This window comes from Triturus cristatus, chromosome 6 (genome assembly GCF_964204655.1).
Source record: "Triturus cristatus chromosome 6, aTriCri1.1, whole genome shotgun sequence".
Lineage (NCBI taxonomy): Eukaryota > Metazoa > Chordata > Amphibia > Caudata > Salamandridae > Triturus > Triturus cristatus.
Window position 1 is genome coordinate 955,526,429 of NC_140589.1, and position 12,381 is coordinate 955,538,809.

At 42.2% G+C, this 12,381-nt stretch overlaps 1 protein-coding gene across 1 annotated transcript in view; it reads left to right on the plus strand.

Annotated features, from left to right (window-relative positions):
* The window catches only part of IGF2R (insulin like growth factor 2 receptor), a 1,674,612-nt gene that overhangs the window by 1,147,818 nt on the left and 514,413 nt on the right, over nt 1–12,381 (plus strand). Inside the window, exon 33 of the mRNA XM_085611652.1 lies at nt 8,040–8,159. Coding sequence (XP_085467778.1) covers nt 8,040–8,159 — 120 coding nt within the window. The remainder of the gene's footprint in view (nt 1–8,039; nt 8,160–12,381) is intronic.

Here is a 12,381-nt window from a genome sequence, read left to right on the forward strand (position 1 = left end):
GGGTACCCTATGTCTCCCACCACCCCATATTAATGTTGTGAGTAACATGTCTAGTTCTTGAAAGAAGGAGCGAGGTGGTATTACTGGGAGATTAGTAAAGGAGTAGAGCAAGCTGGGTACCATGATCATCTTTGCTAACGCTACGCGCCCTATGGGGGCTAAGGTTAGGGACTTCCAGAAGGCAACCGCCGTACGTAGCCCCACCAACGTCTTACGGTGGTTCTCCTCATAGAGGTTCTCGGACGAGTGATAGTCTTACTCCTAGATACCGGGGTGCCTCAGCACTCCAACCGAGCGTCTGGGGTCCTATCATTCTCTCTGAGGGAGCTAGGTGGGGGCTTAGCAGAAATAGCGTAGATTTTTCTCAATTGACTTTGAGTCCGGAGGCCTCTGCAAAGCTTTGTAATACTGTCCATATCGGCGTGAGGTAGTTTGTGATGTCCTGTACATAAATCAAGAGGTCATCGGCATACAGCGACATGCAGTGTATTGTATCTGCTATTGAAATGCCCCAGATCTCGCCCCCCTGACGCAAGCGAATGTCCTGGGGTTCCACTGCCAGGGCAAACAAGAGGGGAGACAGGGGGCATCCCTGCCTCGTCCCCCGCTCCACCAGGAATGGGGCTGAAATGTACTTCCCCACTCTCACCCTAGCCGTGAGGCCCCTGTAGAGAAGTTGTGTGTATGCCAACAGGCTCGGCCCGAAGCGTACTTTGCGGAGGACTGCGTATAGATATGGCCATAGTAGTGTGTCAAAGGCCTTTTCAAGGTCCAGAATTAGGCATGCGGCACGTGGGAATTAATCTGTTGCTCGTTCTTGTATATGGAAGAGCCTGCGTATATTTTGTGAGACGTTACGTCTGGAGAGAAACCCGTTTTGGTTTGGGTGGATTAAGTGTGGGAGGACTTGGATATACCGATCCACCAAACTTTTGCCCAAAAGTTTACAATCCGCATTGCGCAGGGTTATTGGTCTGTATGAGGACGGGAGTGTGGGATCTCTGTGGTTTGAGGAATGTCACCAGGGTAGATTCCCTGAGTGAGCCTGGGAATTCGCCCCTTTGTAGTGCGTCCTCGTACATGGATACCAGTCGTGGGGTCAACTGAGCCGAAAAGGTGGTATAGTATTCGATGGGGAAGCCATCCATTCCCGGCGCTTTGCGTCTTGCCAGTGCTCTGATGGCATGGGTTACTTCCGGGGATTTGATCTTGGTCTCTAACGCCTTCTCATCCTTGTGTGGGATGTTTGGTAGAGGCAGTGAGTGAAAGAACTGGGACAGCACTTGCCGTGATGACGGCGGTGGAGCCCGATAGATTCCCGTGTAATAGTCGTGAAAGATGTGTAGTATATCTACCTGGGACTGTTTAAGGGTTCCTGTCACGTCTTTCAGGTCGGTAATTGGTTTCATGTCCGTGTCCTGTTTTGCAAGCCAGGCTAGGAGCGTTCCTGCTCTATTACCCTCACGATGCACCCAGGCGGCATAAGCCCTGAAGTTATATTTGCGAAGGTCTCTCATCGTCTCCACATAGAATGTTTTAGTGACCGCCACTTGCTCTACAGTAGTTTCCCCTTTATCCATGCATTTTGTTAGGCCCGCCAATCTTGTTTCCACAGTTTGTAGTGACTGCTCTAGTGTTTTTCACACTCCTACATTTTGTTGGATGCAGTGTCCCCTGACTTTGAACACATCCCATTCTATTAATCTAGATGTGGCTGTGTCTGTATTTAGTGCGAAGTAGTCTTGAATGTGATCACCGTGTGTGTGACAGAACGCCTGATCAGTGAGGCACTCCCGAGGCAACTTCCATGTGGGTACTTGGGGTTGGGGTGGTCTCCATCTAAGAATCACTATATGTGCGTCATGGTCTGACAGGACTCTGTCAACAAAGTGGCCAGGTATGTTTAACCAGGACTCAAGCATGCACAACTATTGTGTTATACTTCCATGATTCATATCTGAATCTCATTTATGCAATTTATAAATCTATGACATTTATTACATATATCACATAGAATACAATATTGTCAACACAGTTGTAAATCACATCAGTGTTGTAGATAACAATTATTGAACAGTCACTATTGTTCTGTCATCCATAAACAAAAATTGTTATGTCCTTCGCCCAATGCATTTCGGGACAGAAAGTCCCTTCGCCTGGGGAAACAAACCTGTTAATAAAACATAATGTAAGCATCCGTGTTCAAATACAGCGATATGCACAGTTACATGAATCTTATGGAGTCAAAAACTTTCCTAAACTTCCACCACACCCAGCGTGTAACGTATCACACCAATCCATAGAGAAAACACACTTATAGTGCTGTATTCGGGGGAGCAGGGCTGCAGAGCAGAGGAATCTATCTAATCTCACCCGGAGATTATGCGAGGTGGAATAAAAGGAGTACATTTTAATGTTTGGGTTCTTTTCTCGCTAGGCGTCAACTAGTGCCCAGTGGGTCACCCAGTTCCGAAATTGCTCTGTCTGTTTCAGTGCGGGTGACTGCGCCGAAGGGGGTGGGATCTATCCAGGTCGATGTCCAAGGTACAGTTATAATCCCCTCCCAATAGCCATGGTGTTGATGTGTTTTGTGCTAGTACTCCAGTAAGGCGGTTCCAGTATTGGTCCTGTTCCACATTGGGGGCATATATGTTTCCGAACAGTATTGATCTACCCTCTAGTAGTCCCGCTAACAGGGAGTATCGTCCTTCTTTGTCTACCACTCTGGATTACTCTCTGAAGGGGATCCCAGGTCAAATCCAAATCAGGGCTTTCCTGGCGAATGCAGAGTATGTTGTGGCACAAATGATCCCTCACCATTTTTTACGCAGGCGTTCCACCTCCACTGCTCTAGGATAGCTATTTGTGCATGCTGCCGCCTAATGTAGGCGTAGACCGCATATCGTTTGTTTGCTGTGTGCATGCCCCTAACATTTAATGTAATGACTTTTAGATCTGTGTTGGGGATCTTGGCCGCCATTTCCTCTAGTGTCTAGGTGGTGCTTCACCTGGCTTGGCGCTCCCTTCGTCCCTCGAGCCCCCCCCCCCCGCCAGTATGCCCGCCACCTATATATGTGCTGTATTTCTCAATTCCATGAATACACTCCCCTGAGAGTACTGGGGGGATGTTAAACAGGGGGAAACTAGGTTGAACCAATGGGAAACAGTCCCAACTCAGGGGACCTATTGCTCGAGGCGATACGTCCAAACTGCACTTCATGTGCTAACTTTAGTCCTGCCGTCCATCTTAACCAGTCTGTTGAACTCCCAGTTTTTTTTCCCACAACCAGACTCCGTGGCAGAACGAGCTATTCACACTTTAGACGTTAAGAGAGCAATACTTTACTGCATTGAAAGGACAAAATCCTTTAGGAAAACCAAACAACTCTTTGTGGCTTTCTCCCCACCTCATAAGGGCAATCCCATTTCCAAAGCGGGTATTGCAAGGTGGATTGTTAAATGCATCCAAATATGCTATCTTAAAGCCAAACGCACACTAAGCATTCCCCCTAGAGCTCATTCCACACGCAAACTAGGGGCCTCTATGGCATTCTTAGGGAACATTCCCCTAGATGATAACTGCAAAGCAGAAACTTGGTCTACACCACACACTTTCACAAAAAAACTCTTGTGTGGATGTGCAAGCAAAACAACAAGCAAGTGTGGGCCAGGCTGTATTAGGAACACTTTTTAAAACCACTGCAACAGATACAGGAAGTCACCGCTAAGGAGGTAACTGCTGTATAGTCTATGTACAAGTATACGATCTACAGCTCATATGCCTCGGACTGAAAATGATACTTACCAGTATGCATCTGTTCTTGGCATGTAGAGCTGTAGATTCATATACGCCCACCCGCCTCCCTGGAGACCTCTATCTGTTCCAGTACTATCTTACTTAGATACATTACACATGGACATCTTTTATATTTCTTACTAACTCCATCACAACCATCCATGGCAAAACAATCTGGAGATGGAGTCGATGCCCAAGCGCACTATCGTCCTAAGGAGGAGTCACCTACCTTGTGACTACGAAGACTTCTTCCAAGACAAAAACAAAGTGCAAACATTCGAGCTCAACACCAGATGGCGATCTATGCACAAGTATATGAATCTACAGCTCTACATGCCAAGAACAGATGCATACTGGTAAGTAGCATTTTCTTTTTCGTACCTGGGCAATTTATTTAATAATCAGATGAGGTGGGAACCTCTCTTGACCATTAGAGCACAGCAGCCAAGCAGGGCTATGGATGCATTATTTCAGTTCGCATTTAAGCTGGGGCAAAAAACAGTGAAAGAATTATTAACTCTTTATAGAGCTAAATGCCTTACTATCGCTACATATGGGGCCGGGGTTTGCGAATATAATAGAAGCCAACAGCTCCAACTAGTGGAGTATACATTTATCAAAAGATTCCTGATGGTATCAAAAAGCGTCCCCACATCACTCTGTCACGCTGAACTGGGCCAAGAGTTTATAGAGGACTGTTTTGGCTGTGTCCCATTGTATTTATGGACTAAGATCTGGCTCTCTGAGAACTTTGAGTTCTCAAAAGATGTTAAGGATTGCCTTAATATGCATAATGCTGTAAAGACCCCCTGGCTCCACTTCTTATGGGACAAGTTCCTAGAGATAGGTCTATGATTATTTTTTTAATACCCTGAAAGAATTCCTCCAAATGCTAAGGCCATTATTAAACAGGCGTTCCTTAATAGGGGCAACATGCGCCATTGTCATCACTGAGGTTATTCAGGAGATTTTCACTTGCTTCCACCCCTCCACAATTTTATCTAACTTTTTCCACAAATTCCCAGATCTGATTTTACCTTAGCAGGTTTCGGCTATGCACTGTGCACTTTCTGCTAGCGTTCCTTTGTCGAAGAGGATGGACGGACAAGCTTACGCCTTGCCCATGTGATAATTCTTCTAGACAAAGCACGATGCACTTTCTATTATTTTGCACTTTATATAAGTCAATGAGAACTAGATTTCTGCTTCCATTATTGAGAAACGTTCGTCCATGTTTATATAGCGATGGTTTTAACTATCTGTACTCATTGGCCTCTACTGACATCTGTATCGTGGTAGCAAACTTTATAAGGGGCTCTATTGTGATTATTAAGAGATATGAGTGACATTTGAATAAGATTGCCAGTGAGTGGTATTGTTAATCTTCCTGCCTTTTATAAGGGGTAACGTTTTTTATTTTTCTTTGCTGAAGTTTGATGAATTGTAAAAAACAAAATATATATATATATATATATATATATATCTATCTATCTATCTATCTACTGGCGACCGCAATCCTCTGCTGATGACGTCAGATATTACATCACTGATGACATATGTGTCTTTATGAAAAATAAACATTTGTAATATATGTATAGCTAAAGATTAATGGAAGAAGACATGGGTAAATAAGTGTCTAAATACAGTGATGTAATATCTGACGTCATCAGCAGAGGATTGCGGTCGCGTGAGTTAGTTGCCTGCACTAACTATAACGGGGGAATTTCATTGGTTTTTTACGAGTGAAATGTCCAGCTAACTATAACATGTGTGAAACCTATGGTTTTTTAAGTGAATTTGCAAGGTTTTTTAAATGCTAATTCGTAACTATAACGTGTGTGAAACCTATGGTTTTTTCAGTGAATATATATATATATATATATATATATATATATATATATATTCACTTAAAAAACCATAGGTTTCACACATGTTATAGTTAGGTGGACATTTCACTCGTAAAAAAACAATGAAATTCCACTGTTATAGTTAGTTCAGATAACTATAACTCGCGCGCCCGCAATCCAGTGCTCATGACGTCACGTATTTCATCACTCATGACATGGTCAGTGGCATCTCTCATGACATCACTGATGACATCATCCGTGTGATAGAGTGGCGGTCGCGCGAGTTATAGTTATCTGAACTAACTATAACGGTGGAATTTCATTGTTTTTTTACGAGTGAAACGTCCACCTAACTATAACATGTGTGAAACCTATGGTTTTTTAAGTGAATTTGCAAGGTTTTTTAAATGCTAATCCCTAACTATAACGTGCCTGAAACCTATGGTTTTTTAAGTGAATTTGTACGGTTTTTAAATGCCAATTTTTTTTTTTTTATGGTTTTTCACCGTGCGCGCACCACGCGATTTAAAAAAAATAAATAAATAAAAAAAATAAAATGTTTTTTCACCCTTCGGGGTCCTTTAGGGACCCGCTGACAAAGGCTAGGGGGTGAGGAACTCTCTACCCTGCCCCCTTTTCACGTTCTCCACCTCTCTTTTTCACTCTCGCACCCACAACAAACAAAATGGCGGCCGACACTCCCTGATTTCGACCGATTCGAACGTTGACTGACATGTAACCACCAATCAGAATTACGCTCGCGCACGTTGGGGTGCGCACAGTGCGCGGCTATAGATATGTATGTGCTTTTAAATGCAATTTTCTCAGGAACTACTGAACAGATTGACTCCATATATGCAAAAGGCACTTCCCTGACCTGAGGACTACCTCTCTGCCAAATTTCAAGTAATTCTGTTCAGCCGTTCGGGCTGTACCTTCGACTAAAGGTCCTATGGGAAAATGCATGGGGAAAACGCGTTTTGGGACCCCCCTTTTTTCTCGGCCCCCGCTTGACGAATCACCCCGAGACTTTCAGGGTAGGAGCTGAGCGGAGCGCCCCATTAGTTTTGAAAATTTCGCGAGGATTCGTCAACCGGCGCCAAAGTTATTCAAAATAGAATTTTCAGATTTCCTATGGAAACACGGTCCTAACTATAACTATCTACTGGCGACCGCCAGTAGATAATATATATATATATATATATATCAACCTTTTATGGTTCTTTGAACAGAATTAGTTATTTTTTGACTTTGAGTGTAAACTTACCCAAGAGTGTAGGCTTGCATGTCTTCACCCCCCCTGCATTCAGAGAATAGACCCTAAATTTGAGTGTGAATTTACTACTGACTGAGGTCTCCACCGGGAAGTGGGTGGGAGGGGTCATCATCCTATGGTAAAGCTTTGGAAAAAATTTATTACAATTTTACAAAAATAGTACAAATATTTCTAATTGAAATATTTATGAAAGTTCATTTAAAATATGTATTTTAAATGTATGGAAACAAAGCTACAGCATTTTTAACTTAATTTTGAAATAAATATTTAATAATTTTGAATATATTAAATTATATATATTTTCTTAAGATTTAAATAAAATAAATTCTCAACCTTAACATACATTTATATTTATTATACATTTATTATGTAGTAAAGATTTTTAAAAGATAGATAGAATTAAACTTATTTTTTACATTAAAATTAAATGAGTGTTTTTAATATAAAAAGGTTTAGCATATTTTAAAATGAATTAATAATTATGTTGAATATAGAAATGTATATTTATTAATATTTTTTAAAAACATAAGTTAATTTAACTTAACATTATTTCCTATAGTTTTATTTTAAGTCCCTGCCTTCATTATTTCCTACTGGAGAGTTTTGGAGTACCAGTGGTTGGCCATATATGGTGCCAGTCTTGCTTCAGCTCAGAGCTGGAGTACAGTTAGTACTGTTTTGGCCCTTTTTGGCAGCAGCAACTTTAGAAGTACAGTTTATGAATAGCAGTAGGCCTCATTTGTGGGTGGGTGCTTGTCAGTCTCTAAACCCCTCATTAATCTTCCCTAAAACAATCCTTACTCCTATCTAAACCCGTCCTTTCTCTTCCCTTTACCCCTTGAGTTGATTAGTAAGTATCCCCTATTTTCCGGTCACTCCCCCATCCCTTCCACATTTATTACTAAAATATAAACTACTTGTGCGGACACCATCACTTTTAGGGTGTAGATCTCTGCGATAAAGATAGGGGAGGCATAGGCCTAGACCTATACATGTAGGTTAGTAAATAGAATTTTGTAGTATATTATTAATTCTATTGTAGTACTACTAAACGTACTACACAGTGCAGTTTTTGAATAGGCCTCTCAATTTCTCACTGTAGATTCTTCCTTTCTGATAGGTCACCTGTTTGACTTGTCATCGTTGAACCGTGAAGCTGGCTATACCATTGTAAGCCACAGCAGAAACATTCAGTTGAATATCTGTGCTCCGCTGAAAAGTTCATGTGACACAGGGGCTGGTAAGTATAATTTCCAGTTTTCTTTACTGTTTTACAGCTCTATAGTATAAGATGCGGCCTTCTCTTATAGGTGTGAAACTATAACAGTAAAGGGCTTAAACATATTTGTTTATCTCATAGTCAGGATTTTCTCCAGACAGAGAGAGATAAACCTTTATTAGTTTAAAAGTGATTGAATTATCCACGATCCACTACTATTTCATAAAGAAAATGTACTACTTTTAATATTTGAAGATGATTATATTGGAAGTTGTGTACTCTGTTCTATTTTGTTGAAATAAAACATGTAAATGTGTCCAAAATATATACCATTTGTATTCAAAACTTGGTAGGTCATTTATATGATCAGTTTTTTAGTTTTTCTGTGCTCTCAATTTTTAGGCCGTTATAGCGGCAAAATCTCTAAGCATAGGATTAGCAAGTACAAGTGTATCCACTCTGAGCTGTAAAAAGACAAAAGCATTTTACCACTCCTGGCACAGTATTACAGCTTTGGACTGGTAATATACTTTCCAAACCAACCTGAAATGCAAAAAAGCAACGCCTGACGCGTGTTTCACTCTTATTAGAACTATTCAGAGAGGCCTCCAGAGAGCACCCACTATAAGTCAAATCAATGCCCTTTCAGGTTAGAGCATCGCATAAATTATGCAAAAAGAGCTAAACACGTGTCAGGGGTTGCTTTTATGCATTCTAGGTTTGCTCGGATGATATTTGAGAAATCCAAAGCTGTAATACGCTGCCGGGGTTGGTACAGCTTGAATGGCACTTGCTAGTACTATGGTCAAAGACTTTACAATGAAAATGACAAACGGCTTTGTCCCTTTCTAGCTTGGTGTGGGATAGTTACCTTGGGGTACAAGTTATAGTTACTGGAAATAACTATAACTGCTGAATTTCTGTGTGTAAAATCTGAAACTAACTATAACGTCCCTGTAACCTTTGTTTTTTTTCCCAAAGGGGAAATAAATAAATACAAATATAATATATTGTCTCTGCAGCCTATTAGTGGGCTAAAATAGCCAAATTTCATATACTTTTCATTTGAAAAACGAGCCAATTAAGCAAAACTGTTACTACATTAATAAAAACATGACTAGAAACATCTTTCACAAACCTAGATTGCTCTTTTTCTTCTTTGGTGAATACCTCCTGAGGCGGTACTTCAGCATCTCCCATCAAACTCTGAATCTCCACACCTTTGTGTTTCATTGCTTTCTTTTTAATGTGTGGGTCTCTGTGCCTGGCTCCACCTCTGGGCGATGCCCAGAATTCATTATACAAATAAAAAGCTTAACTGATTCCAACCAGTAGATGGTGGATTGTTTAATCCGCATAATAATTTTAAATAGCCCCAAGTTGCAAGCATATTGTTACAGGTAAGTGTTGTTTTTCTTGTATAAATAATGGGTAGTTCTTGCATGCCCCTGGTTTTCATTAATGTTAGCTTGGTGTTGTAGACCCTTGAGTAAGCTGTGAATCTTGTTGGATGTAAGGTGCTATTTGGTGCAATGTTATTACAATAGCTAATGCTTGAAAGATGCCCATGTGGTTGCTGTGACCTAGGGTTTCCTAGGAATGCGAGAAGGGGGTAAAAACAGAATTTATGGTGGTAACTTCTACATGCAAATTCCTCATCTCATGAATCCTTCCAGGTGCTCTACTGGAATCAGAAACTTGAAATAGCTCTTGCGTGCAAGAAGGCGGAAACAAGGTGCTACCTGGGGCACTCACATCGGTTTTTTTCTCCACATCCTTAGACATAGATCCGGAGTGCTCCCCTTTGATTTTACTGTACTTGCAGTGGCAATGCTTGAAATTTAGGCATGTAGTTGCTGCCTAGTTTGTTGGAAATTTCTTCTTGACCTTGTCTTGCCTTCATCTTCTTTATCCCTTTAGATTTGCTGCAAGTCCAGCTAACAGAGGGACTTAGATGGTTTTACATTTGGGACCTACTTCTGTTCTGGTGACTATTTTGCCTCAATCCCCTTAATGCCTCCCACCCCCCCCAGGCCAGCTTGTAGGGCAAGTCTATTTGTTGGTGGGCCCATTATCTGATTTCAGCCTTGTTCTTATTTCTGCATCCTGTTTGCCTGATTATTCGGTGATGGGAGACCTTTGTTAATAACATTAACCTTTCAGTCACATTTAGTGTGGAATTAGTCTCATTTGGATGTGTTGTCTAAGTTGCAGGACTCTGTGTTCTGTAAGTTCTGGTACTGACTTGAAGGCATAACCTGTCATCGTGTTGCTTTCCGACGCCATTACTGGGTCTTTCTATTTCTTCCTCTGATTCTGTAAAAGGGTTCTACTTGGTTGTCTGTTCTGCCAACTATTTGATCTCTGAATGTGAACTCAACCTAGATACATTTTCGTACCTTCCTTCTGAGGATCTCCTGTCCTTAAGTTCCACCTTGTATAAGCAGCTTCAGTCTATGAAATTCCCCTGCTTATGGGGGGAAGTGAAGCTGGACTTGTTGCTAGAACTCCAACAGCCTTGTTCCTCTTCATCAGAACCCTTGTTTGCCATTCTTTGAGACTCTCAGGATCCTGGTCAGTATGGGTGCACGACTGCCTCGCCTTTGATTGTTAGTGCTGGGATCGCACTCCAGTATTGCTCCACTGTGGATGACTAGCCTTTTACTTAATGCCCGTAATAGATAACTTGGTGTGGTCTTCCTCTTTGGTGCTGGGGCACTTCCATCATTCCTTCGTCTTCTCTGCCTGCGGAGTGGCAGCTTGTTGATGCATTATGGAGGAATGGTTTCTTGTTTGCGTGGCTTGCTCTCCTTTCTAGCAATGTGCCCTGTATTAGCTGTCCCACTAAAGCACTGCCCTTTGGGAGGTGGCAGAAATATTTGCTGCATTCCTTTCAGATCATGTCAGTCACCCCTTTGTGGAGAGGGTCCATGTTATTTATGATGGATACTTTTTTCCTCACCTTACAAAATCTCCCTAAACACCAGACTGGATCCAGAATCCTTTTCCAGTAATGCTATCATGTGCCACACCTGACTACCCTGTAAGTGAAGGAGTTGAGGCACATATAAGTGCATCACATGTGCTGACGTCGGATCCTTTATTTCCACACCTTACAATGCGACTTTGGAGCTCTTCTCCCAAAATTCGTCAACCTCTTAAAAATAAAGTCCGTTGTGTTAGGTATTGCTACCGCCTCCTAAAACTAAAGGTTTCAAACCATGCCATGAATATAGAAAATAGATGTCCGTCACAAACTGCTTGAGGTATCTCTTTGGTTGTTGGGCTTGAGACACAACTCTAAATTGCGTCATAAGTGTGCTTTCCAGGACAGAGAAGTGACGCTATACAATGCTGAATATATGAAGTTGAGAACCTCTTGTAAGTCGCACTCCACATCACAGGCGTGGACTTCTTCTCACCTGGGAAGAGGTTGACCTTGCAGTAAGTCTTACTCTTAAGTCCAAGAGAAAACATAAGAAAACCATAGTGGGACTCGCTCGGTATTCTGGGAGAGAGTGAAGGCCGTCACAAAGTCAGTCGGCCCCCTTCGGGCTCCTGGGTTGTAGAGGGTATTTCCCAACTGAACCCGTTGCTCCAGAGTTTCCTGAGCCATCAGCAACGCAACAGATGGAGGTCAGGCTGCAGATTTTCATCACTGGCTGATCCCTCAGAACCCATTCTAGTTCCTGTACCTACTCCAGCCCGTAACGTCTACTCTGGCTCCAGGATCTGTGCCGGGCTGTTCCTTGATGATGCTGGTACTGATGCCATAGGTACTGGAAGAGGATTAGTTGCTGATTCCAATGTCTGAACCTGAACCAACTTCAGCCTGAGTTCAGCTGATGTCAAGCTACAAAATTATTAAAGCGCAAGCAGTCGTCATATAGCCTTACTCTGTACTAATGCCTCTAAAAGGGCCCATGCACTATCAGAGTCTCCATTATCTATTTGGCTCAGACTCTGGGCAAAGTACACCGAGAGAGAGGGGGAGAACGGGAGGAGGAATAGGAGGAGGAGAAATAGGAGTAATGGGAGGAGGAGGAGAGGGAAGAATAGGAGGAGGATTAGGAATAGGAGGAGGAATAGGAATAGGAGGAGGGGGACTGGGGGGGATACAAATAGGAGGAGGTGGAGGAGGAATAGAAATAGGAGGAATAATAGGAATAGTAGTAGGAGGAGGAGAAATAGGAGGAGGAGGAATAGGAGGAGGATTAGGAAGAGGAGGCGGCATAGGAAGATT